The sequence below is a fragment of the Enhydra lutris genome, unplaced genomic scaffold, assembly GCF_002288905.1.
Source record: "Enhydra lutris kenyoni isolate GAN:26980312 unplaced genomic scaffold, ASM228890v2 scaffoldscaffold6, whole genome shotgun sequence".
Lineage (NCBI taxonomy): Eukaryota > Metazoa > Chordata > Mammalia > Carnivora > Mustelidae > Enhydra > Enhydra lutris.
In genome coordinates, this window is record NW_019154090.1 from 42,174,108 (window position 1) to 42,188,673 (window position 14,566).

At 43.4% G+C, this 14,566-nt stretch overlaps 1 protein-coding gene across 2 annotated transcripts in view; it reads left to right on the forward strand.

Moving 5' to 3' along the window:
* LOC111141692 (proprotein convertase subtilisin/kexin type 2) overlaps window positions 1-14,566 on the forward strand; it is a 260,865-nt gene that overhangs the window by 173,939 nt on the left and 72,360 nt on the right. For both annotated transcript variants that reach the window (XM_022494453.1, XM_022494454.1), the window contains one exon: window positions 9,065-9,141. In XM_022494453.1, coding sequence (XP_022350161.1) covers window positions 9,065-9,141 — 77 coding nt within the window. The remainder of the gene's footprint in view (window positions 1-9,064; window positions 9,142-14,566) is intronic.

Below are 14,566 nucleotides of genomic sequence, written 5' to 3' on the forward strand. Positions count from 1 at the left end.
TTTCATTAGTCCATGAGCACAGTGCAATTTCAGCTAATACGGTTACATAGCTCCTGGCTGGGTTATATGGTTAAACGCCTTCAGGGAAAGGAGAAGTCAGAATAAAGGGACAAATGGGATGGATGTACTCTCTTGTTCTGAGTGCCTATAGCTGTTGGAATCTCATTGGTGATTAATCATATGCCATGCTGTACTCATAATACTCTAATTGTTTGAGACATTAGGTAAGTCTGGTATTACCTGACATTTCACAGGGGACATCTTGTCTCCCTGGTACAATTTCTTTGAGGTCTGAGCTTATATATGACACTAACGAGGTGATCTACTTCTTGCCATGGTTCATAGATGTGGTCGTACTTACATGCTTTTGTGTGAAATTGCGAAAAGCACTCCCTCCTGGTGGGTGAGTTGCAAAACAGCACCCTCCTTCTGGTCAAACAAATGAGAAAAGGATGCCCACTCCCCAAGGGCTGGCCAATTATTTTTAAAGTCCCACCCCAGGGCACACGGCTCGTGGAGTCCAGTGCAGCATTTAGTTGCTCCCCTTGGGTATGTACCCTTATGCAAGGCACAACCTGGACAACTGTCCATGGCAGCCCTGATTAAAGATACCACTTTCTTAATTTTATAGTCAGACCACAGAGTTTGTTCCTCAGTGCTCTAAAAATATCTGTTCACTCATGGAGCAGTGGCCCCCCATGTTAACTGTATTGATCTATAATGAAAGCTTGAATTGTAAGAATGTCAACACAGCACCACAAAAATGAAAGATGGGTAAGGCCTTGTAAGGCACACACCATATGTACGCGTTATCACCTGGCGATCATCTCTGCATGCCGGAGGCTATTCACTACCAGCACCTGCTGCTCTCTGTCGAGAGTGATGTTCTGACTTCAGGAACAGATAGGACACTTATAGATGGAAAGACAAAGATCTAGAGGGCTATTGCCCCTAGAAGCAGCCCTCAACCAGTGATAGACAGGGATGGTGGAAACAATGTTGGGACTTCCTGCCATCCCAGCCAGATGCTCTCTTCTGCTTCCATGAGTGTCCCTTTCAGTTTCTGACCAAAGTCACACCTGAGGACCCACCTTGGATTGGCGTGAGAGCCAGGGGAGGGAAACATCAAACTCTTAGCAGTGTAGTGAGGCTAGCTGATATCAGATTCCTTTTCAGCAACTACAGCCCTCCTCAATGAATGGGGCATGGGACAGGTATGTCTCAGAACAAAGGAGGTCCCTCAGGACGACAAGGATTGGGTGAAATAGTGTAGGCCTCAGGCTCTCAGAGGGCGGCATGGGGACCTGAGAGGCCTAAGATGACAGCAAAGGGCTGGCAAACTCTTTCTCTAAAAGGTAGTAAATATTTTAAGATTTGCGGGCTTCTGTCACAAATTTACTGTCATGGTGTGGAAGCAGCCGTTGGCAATAAAACAAATAGACATGGTTGTGTGCCAATAAAACTTTATTTACAAAAACAGGTAGAGGGTCGGATTTGGCACATACCATATTTTGTGACTCTTGCTGTAGGTGATCAAAGAAAGTGAAGGTCCTGGAAGAAGAAGGCGGAGGTGAGGGAATGCCCACACTGTTAGGGAATGCACTTGATGGCTTACATTGATTCATTTTATCCTCATAGCAACCAAGTACTTACAGGTTTATCACCTGCATTTTAAAGACGAGGAACCTGTGGTTTCCAGAAAATAAGAAAATTGCCAAAACCAAACAGCCCAGGTTTGAAACCAGATCTATTTGATTTGAAGGCATCTCTCTCCAAGCTGACGCCTACAGACACCTTCATTGTGTACAACCCAGCAGGCAAAGTCCACAGATCCCAGAGGCATTAAATTCTAAATCTGGTGGGGGGGGGGGAAGAGTGGCAGTGCCAGAGACAGGTTCAGTCTCAAGGGCCTTAGAAGCTTCTGTGAGAGTGTTAAAGCAAGGGACAGAGTTGCCACTGTGTTCACCATCAGTTTTCACAGTGAGACCAGCCCCGGCATCCGACCCATGCCATTTGTCAGTCTGTGACTTTGGAGGCTGCACAAAGGCAACACCTCAAACATAAGAAGTCAGAAGATTTCTTGAAAATAAGTTCCTGTCCTCTCCTAGCTTAATGTGCAGGTAGGGCATCTGGTGGAAACAAGTACATGGTACAAACAACCGTTGGAGGGCTTGGATAAGAATAAGTGTCATAATCATTAAAGTTCCTTTCTATGGGCTAATCCAGTCTTGATTTCTGACTATGCATTCAAATACCCAGAAATTAAGCCTTAGAATTATTAAATACCAGAGGGTGTTTTTTTTCCTCCTGCACTCAACTCTTATAAGAGAAATGAACCAATATCTGAAGTTTCTTCCAGAAATAATTTCCAGGGAAGCCCTGAGGTCAGTTTGGATTCAGTCCAGTCTTCTCACTTTCAGGACGATGGTACAATGATAATTCAAAGTACTTCGTGATGACTCTGAATCATCCTGATCCTGAATCACCAATGATTAAATTATGTTCACTAAACAACTAGTATTTTCTAAAGCAAGAAAGTAGACTGATGCATTTGCAAAAGAAGTTATGGAAGAATTTAAACCAAAACAAGCCAATGGCTTAGCCTGGGATGACCAAAGCATTAAATTTACAGAGACACTACTGCCCCCTCAGTGTCCACCTTGATCGCTCTTTTAGAAAATTCTGACATAACTCAAGTCTGGTTTAATTTATTCCCTTACACAAATAATTTTATGGATGACAACTCTGTGATTCAAATCCATAAATGACTCGGTTTTGGCTATAAAAGTATAAACAGAATGCTTACCAAAAGTTGCTCACTGTTTTTTCTTGCTATAAACCATTTGATTGTTAGCCAAAAGACCTACAGCTAAACAAGTGCTACTGTTTGCCTTCATTAACACTCAGTATAAACTGTTACACAAGGAATTAAGCATTAGTCATCAAATTAATTAAAAGACAACAAAACAGTGCAACCATCTCAACACTCAAAGGTGAATTTGACTCCAGACAATATGGGGTCTTTCCCTTCTTAGAAAAGTAGTCCCAGAGTTCTGGGGATTCTTGGCTGCAAGTTTGGCCGTGAGATCTGTGCAGTACCCTCTCCAGGCCCTGTCCACCTCAGGGCAAGCAATTTTCTCCAGGGCCAGGTCGGAGACCAAAGACCTCAGCCCAGACCATGGGTAATTATTATCAACCAGAAAAGCGAGTCAGGGTGAAAAGCTTGTGAACCAGGCAATCAGACAGCAAACACAGAGGTACAGAAAATTCCAATTTTTCTTTTCTCTAATGGAATTGAGCTTCTATCTGCCAGCCTAATTGCCCTCACTCAAGGCAGAAATTTGACATTGGTCAACTCAGGTGTTGCCCCCACCATCCTGTCTCCAGGATTGACCTTGAGCTTCAAAGGACTAGCACAGCCTTAGAAGAGGGTGCAAGGGTGCTGACGTTTTCATCTCATCATCTGTGCCCCTAGATTCCACTCTTGCATCCCCATTCCCACTGGCCTTGTTTATAAGTCCATGTTGATCCTGGCCCTAACCCTGGATCCTCAGTGTCCTGACCCCTGAAATTTCTAGGCCAGCTGGTTCTCACTGTCATGTCCTCACCACCCCACCCTCCCACAGGATATTCCTGCTGCCAGCTGCTCCACACAGATGGTCAGAGGAATGCAGAGTGGGGCCACCCCAAGTCCCTGAGCTAAGACACCCCTGAGAGCCATTGCTGAACTGCAGCAACAGATCCCTGTTCTAAGATGAGTCCCAGGCCTTTCCAAGGTTGGACATTCCAACATACCTCCATCCTACTCCAGAACACAGCTCAGAAGAAAGTAGCACTCTGCACCCTTTCTGGGGGTCCCACAATGGCTACTCATTGAATTTTCCATCCAATTTGCCTCAGACCAGGGGATTTTTCTCCCTTTTATGGAGAAAGGAACTAGGCTTAGCAAACAGTCTTCCAAATCTATTTATTACTTAGGTTTCAACCTCAGCTTTAAAACCCAAAAGAAAAGTACTAACTTGAATTTCTCTCGATTGCCCATCCCCCAACTCTACCTAAGAATGCTCTTGTCTCAAAAATTCAGAGAATGTTAGGGGTAACTGAACATAGTTATTATTTCAAAATAGTACCTCTCAAAAGAACTGAAAGCCAAACAGTTCAAGAAAAGTAAAAACAAAACAAAACAAAAAACATGCCAAATATGTCTCCCAGAGACAGAAAATATAGACCAGATCGAGAATTAAACTTTTTAAAAAGGTAAATGAGAGTACTTTGGGATCTAAAGGAAGAAGGAGGAGCAGATCATTTGGAACCAATAATAATGGCCGGAGGATACAGAAGGATGTCCTCTCTGATGATCACTTATTAAAGGAAGACCTAGATTCTAGAATAAAGGATGGGCTTGTTCAACACCACAGATAAAAAGGACTGGTCCAGGGGCATCTGGGTGGCTCAGTGGGTTAAGCCTCTGCCTTCGGCTCAGGTCATGATCCCAGGGTCCTGGGATCGAGCCCCGCATTGGGCTCTCTGTTCAGCAGGGAGCCTGCTTCCTCCCCTCTCTCTCTCTGTGATCTCTGTCAAATAAATAAATTAAAAAAAAAAAAAAAAAAGGACTGGTCCAAATTTTGAATGGGGTTGGGGAAGGTGGAAAATGAGGAATTGATTTTTGATGGAATGAAGTTTCTGTTATGCTGAGTAATTTCTAGAGCTGTGTTGTGCAACACAGCCAGCAATACAGTATTATGTACTTTAAACTGTGGTAAGAGGCTAGATCTCATGTTAAAGGTTCTCACCAAGGCAAAATCAAAAGTAACACCCAGATACAAACGAGCACACAGAAATCTAGGGAGGTGATGAACATGGTGTAGCACCTTGGTTGTGGCAATGTGATCACAGGTGTATGCATATGCACAAGCTCATTACATGTGAAATAGACCAAGTATACTTCAGTAAGGCCCCAAATTCCTATATTAAAAAAAATTGGGGGCGCCTGGGTGGCTCAGTCATTTAAGCGTCTGCCTTCAGCTCAGGTCACTGTTAGGGTCCGTGATCAAAGGAACGAGACTGATATAAAGCGAAAATCAAACAAAGCTTTATTTCATGCCAAGCATCAAAAATCAAACTGACCGGTCAGGGCTGTCTCTTACGAAAAGACGGTGACGATGATTCCGACAAGGTCACTCCCAAGAAGGCCGCTCCAGACGAGGCTGCTCCGCAGATGAGGCCGCTCCCCAGTTGGAGCTGCTCCCAAGAACAGGCCACTCCCAAGAAGGCCGCTGCTGGTGAGGTCACTCCCCGGACAGGGCCGTTCCCAAGAAGAGGCCACTCTGGAGGAAGCCGCTCTCAGGACGAGGCCACTCCCAATGACGAAGAGGCGATGACGACAGCGACGATGACAAGGACGACAACACCGATGACACAGACTCTGCTCCCCATGACGCCACTCTGACAAGGCTGCTCCGGCCAGGCCGCTCTGGAAGAAGCCTTTTTCCTGACGATGCTGCTCCCGCAGGGCCGCTCACCGAGGAGGCCTCTTCCCAGATGAAGCTGCTCCCCGGAATGACACAGCTCCGGCGAGGCAGTGGCTCAGGGTTCACGGCGAGGTTGCTGCCGTCTAGGCCGTTCCCCGCAGCGCTGCTGCGGAGGGTCGCAGTGTGTGGGCGGGGCCGCTGGCGTTGGGGCCGCTGGTGTCTCGGGCCGCTGGCGGCTCGGGGCCACAGGCGGCAGGACTGCAGGCGGCACTTATAGCTCTTACAAGAGCTGTTACAGCTCTTCTTCTGCTCCCGCCGACTCTTCTGCTGCTGCTGCTCCTTCCGACTCTTCTTCTTCTTCTCCTTCTGCTTCTTCTTCTTCTTCTTCCTCTGACAGCTCTCCTTCTTCTCCCCTCGACAGCCTCGCACCCTTTATGGGGGTGGTTGAGCCCCGCTCCTACACAAGTGGCCAATTGAATCCCAATTCACCCCAGTGGATATACGTGCGCCCCACCGATTGGACGTCTCCACCCGGCCTGCCCCGCCCCTACATCCGGGGTCCACAAGCCAGTTCCTCTGGGAGGGGCAGGCCCTTAGAGTCACGATCCCAGAGTCCGGGGACTGAGTCTGACATCCGGCTCCCTGCTCAGCAGAGAATCTGCTTCTCCCTCTGCCCTTCTTCCTGCTTGTGCATTCTTCTCTCTCTCTCTCTCTCTCAAATAAATAAGTAAAATCTTAAAAAAAAAAAAATTTTAACACCACACACAGAAATAAATTCAATATGGATGAAAGACCTAAAAGGGAGACAGGAAACCACCAAAATCCTGGAGGAGAACACAGGCAGCAATCTCTTTGCCATTAGTTGTAGCAACTTCTTACTAGATGTGTCTCCTGAGGCAAGGGAAGCAAGAGCAAAAATGAACTATTGGGACTTCGTCAAGATAAAAAGTTTCTGTACAGTAAAGGAAACAATCAATAAAACTAAAAGGCAACCTTCAGAATGGGAGAAGATATTTGCAAATAACATATCTGTTAAAGGGTTAGTATCCAAAATCTATAAAGAACTTATAAAACTCACCACTGCAAAAATGAATAATCCAATTAAAAAATGGGCAGAAGACATGAATAGACATTTTTCCATAGGAGACATACAGATGGCCCACAGACACAAAAAGATATTCACATAACACATCATCAGGGAAATACAAATCAAAACCACAGTGAGACATCACCTCACACTGATCAGAATGGCTAAAATTAACAACTCAGGAAACAGCAGATGTTGGTGAAGATCTAGAAAAAGGGAAACCCTCTAACACTGTTGGTGTGACTGCAAACCGGTGCAGCCACTCTGGGAAACAGTATGGACTTTCCTCAAAAAGTTAAACATAGAACTACCCTGTGACCCTGCAATGGCACTGCTAAGTATTTACCCAAAGAATACAAAAATACTAATTCAAAGGGTTAAATGCACTCCAATGTTTATAGCAGCATTATTTACAATAACCAAATTATGAAAAAAGCCCAAATGTCCATCAACAGATGGGTGGATAAAGAAGGTATGGTGTGTGTGTGTGTGTGTGTGTGTATGTATGTATATATGTATGCATATATGTATGTATATGTATATATGTATACACACACACACACACACACACACACACACACAGTGGAATATTATTCAGCCATAAAAAAGAATGAAATCTTGCCATTTGCAACACCGTGGATGGAGCTAGAAAGTATTATGCTAAATGAAATGTTAGTCAGAGAAAGACAAATATCATATGATTTCATTCATATGTGGAATTTAAGAAACAAAACAGATTAACAAAGGGGCAAAGAAAGGAGAAGCAAACCAGAAAACAGACTTGTAACTATAGGTGGGTTAAATGGGTGATGGGCATTAAGGAGGGCACCTGTTATCATGAGCACTGGGTATGTAAGTGATGAATCACTAAATTCTATACCTGAAACTTACAATACAATATATGCTAATTAACTGGAATTTAAATAAAATCTTGGGAGAAAAAAAAATTTTTTTAAATTTCAGGGTGACGTCTACCCCAAACACCACATTTATTTAAATAAATTAGTATTATAATTCTGCCTATTACAACTACTGGGGACAAATCATCTTTTGTCATCCAAGAAGTGGAAACACAAGCTAATGGAATTCAACAATGTGCTCTTAAAAACATTATGCCAGGGACGCCTGGGTGGCTCAGTTGGTTAAGCAGCTGCCTTCGGCTCAGGTCATGGTCCCAGAGTCCTGGGATCGAGTCCCACATCGGGCTCCTTGCTTGGCGGGGAGCCTGCTTCTCCCTCTGCCTCTGCCTGCCATTCTGTCTGCCTGTGCTCGCTCTCTCTCCCTCTCTCTCTCTGACAAATAAATAAATAAAATCTTTAAAAAAAAAAAAAAAACAAAAACATTATGCCACTAATGCATCAGGTTCAGAAACTGAAGCGTTTTACATGACAAAAGGGCACAATTCTTGGAAATGTCTCAGAACCCGTGAATCAAGAAATGCCCACACTGGAATATACATCGAACCCAGTGCTCCCCAGCACCCTGTCTGCTGTGGACCAGGAAACCCTCCAGAGCTTTACTGCAGAACTCAAAAACTAAGCAGAGAAAAATGGGATTCTCATTTTCAGTGTCCCAGGCAAGCAGAGAAGGCAGTGAGAAGGGATGGATTATTCTCCAAAAGGTGGTGGATCATCTCCCATCATGGACCAAAATAAAAGGCTCATCAACTAAAGACCAAAATGGAAAATAATTTAAGTGGATATGGAATTAATTTCCATGGGGAAAGGACTCTCCGTGGGAAAGGCAGGGGTGTTGGAGGCATAGAATTTAAGCTTCGAACTGAATACTGTAGGGTATACTAGTACTCCCCATTTGTAAATGTCTACTTATTTATTTCATCATTTGTTGCTCTGTGCCCCCCCCACACACACTGGGCTGTAAGTTACATGAGGGCAGGGATATCACCAACTGCATTCCCATATTTGGAAAAGTGTCTGGCATAGGTTAGACTCTTACTGACATGTGTTGAGTGAGTAAATGAAGTTGATAGCATGTTGATGTTAGGGGCTTGGGTGGGTGTTTCACACCCATGAGGATAAAGGAAACAAGCCTATTGTCAGTCTGAAGCTGGGAGCTGGAAGTGAGCCTTCTGCATAAAGCAAGAAAACTCCAGAGGTTGCCTCACTTGTGACATAAGATCTCGAACCTTCTGACCATCAATCCAAGGATATATAAGTCCTAGATCCCAGGTGAACCTCATTTACCCACAGGTGGTGACTCAACTTAAAATGGAAGCAGTCCTGGAGAGCATAAGACTCCAATTTGCCGGTTCTTGGAAGGTCTGAATTAGAATGGGGTGAGGAACCCTGGAAAGCATAAAGGGAGAACAGAGAGATCCAAGGACCCACCAGCTCTGGCACCATTTGGTGAGGGCTGGTCCAGAGCGGAACATTAACAAAGCACTCCACAGAGGGCCTGTAACCATAAAACAGTCAAGTCTTGCAGCTTTTTCTCTTGCCTCAATGTCTGGCTTGATTGAATTAATGAGACACCTTGTGTTTTTCAGAACGCCGAGGCAAGCTATGACTTCAGCGGCAATGACCCCTATCCTTATCCTCGATACACAGATGACTGGTTCAACAGGTAAACTGGGCCTCGTGGGCTGTCTTTGACTTTAGATTTGGGGGTTTTATTTGACACTGCTTTGTTTTTAAAGCTTGAGCATCACCAACAAGATTAATCTCCCTGCTTCACTAAATTATATTGTGATTTTTCTCCTTCGTAGCTAAATTCTCTAAATTCTTAGATTTTGTTAATACGGCAGCATTCCTCATAAATTGACTTTTGATTCTTTTCTTCTCTTGAATTGGGAGTTATTTGCCACTTTATTAAAGATAGCAGAAAGTAAAAATAATGAGAAATCCTTTTTTCAACCTACCACAAGATGATTTAAAACACACTCATTTCACTTGATCTATTGAAGAGAACTATTGTGCCTCTCTGCTCTGTGTCCAAATGTTTTTGAAAAGTGTTTCTGCTGCAACCTCGTAAGAGCTCAAATAGTTCTCTTCAACTAAACAGCAAGCATTATCGGCAAAGGTTTGAAGTATTTTTTTAATTGAGGTACAATCGATACATAACATTATGTTAATTTCAGGTATACAACATAGTGATTTGATATTTGCATATATTACACAATGATCCCTACATTAAGTCTAGTTGGTACCTGACACCATGCCTAGTAACACAAAATATTTTTTGTAGTGATGAGGACTTCTAAGATCTGGTCTCTTAGTCACTTTCAAATATATAAGGCAATATTATCAGCTCAGAGGGTTGAAGTATTGGTTGGCATCTTGTCAGTTGAACTACTCCATGGTCCATCCCAAGTTGTGCCTTTTCTTCAGCCTCTCCTGCTTCCAAACATGTAAATATGTAGTCTTTTTTCTCTAAGTAAAATTCTTGCCTAGATGGTTGATTGTTTATAAGAAATATCAAGAAATAGAGATGAGTGACTTGCCCCTTCAGAATCAATACAGTTTCAAACCTAGTGCTTGCTTATTATTGATGTTCTTGGGTGAAATTCATGAAAATGTATGAACTTCAATTAATGGTTTAACAATATGTGAACATTGCTCTTACTTCCCATGGCAAACTCATGTAGATAAAACAAACGTTGTCATTCTCTGTTTCGTGAATTTTTTAAAAGTGGGGAGGGGGTTGGTTGGCAAGGTTGCATGACTTCCTGGTCAAACAACTAGTATGTATCAGAGCCAATGCTTGAATCCAAGCTTCAGACATGATTCTAAATCCAAATTGTACCATTCTTTAATAAGCATCACTTTTATTATAAAAGACAGAAAACATGACAGCCAGAGGGTAGCCAGGGACGGGTTCCCAGTGGCCCAGGCAGCTCAGACTCTGTCCTTACAGTTAACAAGTTGATCAGTGTATGTCTGGGGTGCAGTAAGTGCACATGAGTTGGGGTCTTGGCGATTATAGAAAATACAGAAAAGAATAAAGAAGAAAAAAACAATTAAATTTGCAACATTTTATTTATTTTTTTTAAGATTTTTATTTATTTATTTGACAGAGCTCACAAGCAGGCAGAGAGGCAGGCAGAGACAGAGGGGGAAGCAGACTCCCTGCCGAGCAGAGAGCCCGATGCGGGGCTTGATCCCTGGACCCTGAGATCATGACCTAAGCTGAAGGCAGAGGCTTTAACCCACTGAACCACCCAGGTGACCCAAATTTGCAACATTTTAAAAAGATCATCTCGGATGTCCAATAACACAGTTTATTCTTTATCAACTTCCAAAGCTGCTTTAAAATGATCCTGCAGTGTTTGGAAGTGTGTTTAGGGAATGAGGATGTATCAAAAAGGTCTGAGAACTTCTGACATGAAGTGTCTCATACCTTCCATGACTTATAACCATAGATCCTGACATACCCTGAGCAAATAAACCATTTCCAGACACAGGGATGTGAAATTACCAAATAGATGTCACTAAGTCAGAGGTGAGACATAATTGGGGATGGTGGTTTGGAACATTGCACTGAGAAGGACCAAGAAGGAGTGCCTGACTTCAGCATGGCTGAGTATCAATCACCCACACGATAACAGCCAGTAGATATGAAATTAATCTTTGACTGATTGATTCAGGTACAAAAATACAACCAACACAATGGTTTTCATCCCCACCCCGCTACATCCCATTTTCTGAACCCAAACACAACCTCCCCAAGCAAGTCTTCTTGTGGAATGTGTTGTAAGAATATACTTTAAATACACAAATAAGGAAAAAACAGAGATGGCTTCTATTTGGAGTGTTTCCATTGGCAAACTTGCTCTTGAAAGTTCAATTTGAAACTGACTAAAATCTTCTAACAAGGACTGATCAGGGCTTACTGCAATACAATTCTTCACTGTCAGTGGCGAATATTCCTGAGTGTCCAAGTGCCTGAGACACCGTTTCATGAGTCAGACACGTATGATCCTGGCCTGTTAGGAAGCCACTGATGCAAGACCCAGGACCCACTCTGACCTATAAATGGGGCTTTTCCCAATTATCAAGTCATGCTTGAAGATCCTTGTCCACCATGGTTTGTTATTACAAAGACCAGATGGTACCCACTCAGACCGTGACCTCTCAAAACATAATTACTATTGGCAATGCTTCTGGAAAGAAGGTGGGTCGAAGTTCTTGCCCACAGCACTGGGAGGATTTGTGGTCCAAAACGCTGGGTCTTTCCTGGAGATAATTCCTTCTTGGCACAAGGAGACGTTGAATATAGCATCCTTTCCATGAGTGTAGTGTACGTTTATTAAAAATTTCCTGAGTGAAATATTTGCCTGGTATTTTCTTCAGTATAATGTAGGGCTTGAGGCAGGAGGAAGAAGAATGAGTGGGCAAATACAGGAAAAAACATTGTCAAAGGTTAGTAATTGTTAAAGCCTAGGTTGGGGACATGAGATTCCACTCTACTCTTGCAGATCTCGGACTTTTTCCATAATACGAAGTACATTTAAAAAGCATAGGGTGGGGCACCTTGGTGGCTCAGTGGGTTAAGCCTCTGCCTTCAGTTCAGGTCATAATCTCAAGGTCCTGGGATCGAGGCCCACATTGGGGTCTCTGCTCGACAGGGAGCCTGCCTCCCCCTCTCGCTCTGCCTCTTGGCCTACTTGTGATCTCTCTCTGTCAAATAAATAAATAAAATATTTTAAAAATTAATTAATTAGTTAATTAAATTTTCTAAAAACCATAGGGCATAATTTAGTTGGGTATTTATGAAATTATTAGTGTTGGTGTGCAAGCTTCTGAGGAGCTTGCAAATAACCTATGAACAGAGACAGAGACAGATGCCCAAATCGCCATAGTGCTAAGCCCACAGACAGGGCTAAAATAACAGAAGGAAGCTAATGCCTGTTGGGCAGTTGCTTTGCTCAAGGTGCTTTTTTAAGTACTTTGCATGTAGCCTTTCAATTAATTCTTATAATAACCCTTGGAAATAGCTATTAACCAGGATTATCTCCATTTCAAAAATGGAGGCACAGAAAGGCTTAGTAACTTGTGCAAGGTCACACTGCCAATAAGTGGTGGAGACAGGATTTGACACCAGTAAGGAGGTCATTGCATGTACTGCCTCATAAGAGAGATGCCTTGGAGAGCACAGAGAAGTGCAGAATTATCTCTGGCTGGAGAAGCTAAGAGAGGCTTCCGTGAATAGGTGGCATTTGGTCTAGGGTTTGAATGAAGGTAACTGGTGGAGTTAAGGGGCATATTTAGGTGAAGGAAGAGAGGCAGGTGCAGACATGTTCAGGAGGTAACCTGGACACATGAACTGGGAGTTAGAGACTGGGACAGGGGCAGCATTCCAGGAAGGCTTCCTGGAAGAGGCGTGCATGAATGGTTGACGCAGGTTGCTAGGAGAAAGGAGGAGAGATTTTGTGATTGGGTCATAAACTGGGCCCAAGGCATAGATGTTGACCCTTCTCCCATTGCACCCAGCGAGTGTGTTTCCCTGGGGGCTCTGGGAGTCTTGAGTCCAGCACCTGCTTTTAGCTGGAGCTGTGCTTACTGCCAGGCCAGTATGAGCCTCTGGCCAGCTATGCAGCCACCAAGGCATGCCAATTTCTTTGGTTTTTTTTAAATTTTTTATTTTTTATAAACATATATTTTTATCCCCAGGGGTACAGGTCTGTGAATCGCCAGGTTTACACACTTCACAGCACTCACCATAGCATATACCCTCCCCAATGTCCATAACCCCACCCCCCTCTTCCAACCCCCCTCCCCCCAGCAACCCTCAGTTTGTTTTGTGAGATTAAGAGTCACTTCTGGTTTGTCTCCCTCCCAATCCCATCTTGTTTCATTTATTCTTCTCCTACCCCCTTAACCGCCCCCATGTTGCATCTCTACTTCCTCATATCAGGGAGATCATATGATAGTTGTCTTTCTCTGATTGACTTATTTCGCTAAACATGATACCCTCTAGTTCCATCCACGTCATCGCAAATGGCACGATTTCATTTCTTTTGATGGCTGCATAGTATTCCATTGTGTATATATACCACATCTTCTTTATCCATTCATCTGTGGATGGACATCTAGGTTCTTTCCATAGTTTGGCTATTGTAGACATTGCTGCTATAAACATTCAGGTGCACATGCCCCTTCGGATCACTACGTTTGTATCTTTAGGGTAAATACCCAGTAGTGCAATTGCTGGGTCATAGGGTAGTTCTATTTTCAACATTTTGAGGAACCTCCATGCTGTTTTCCAGAGTGGTTGCACCAGCTTGCATTCCCACCAACAGTGTAGGAGGGTTCCCCTTTCTCCGCATCCTCGCCAGCATCTGTCATTTCCTGACTTGTTAATTTTAGCCATTCTGACTGGTGTGAGGTGGTATCTCATTGTGGTTTTGATTTGTATTTCCCTGATGCCGAGTGATGTGGAGCACTTTTTCATGTGTCTGTTGCCCATCTGGATGTCTTCTTTGCAGAAATGTCTGTTCATGTCTTCTGCCCATTTCTTGACTGGATTATTTGTTCTTTGGGTGTTGAGTTTGCTAAGTTCTTTATAGATTTTGGACACTAGCCCTTTATCTGATATGTCATTTGCAAATATCTTCTCCCATTCTGTCAGTTGTCTTTTGGTTTTGTTAACTGTTTCCTTTGCTGTGCAAAAGCTTTTGATTTTGATGAAATCCCAATAGTTCATTTTTGCCCTTGCTTCCCTTGCCTTTGGCAATGTTCCTAGGAAGAAGTTGCTGTGGCTGAGGTCGAAGAGATTGCTGCCTGTGTTCTCCTCAAGGATTTTGATGGATTCCTTTCTCACATTGAGGTCCTTCATCCATTTTGAGTCTATTTTCATGTGTGGTGTAAGGAAATGGTCCAACTTCATTTCTCTGCATGTGGCTGTCCAATTTTCCCAACACCATTTATTGAAGAGGCTGTCTTTTTTCCATTGGACATTCTTTCCTGCTTTGTCGAAGATTAGTTGACCATAGAGTTGAGGGTCTATTTCCGGGCTCTCTATTCTGTTCCATTGATCTTTGTGTCTGTTT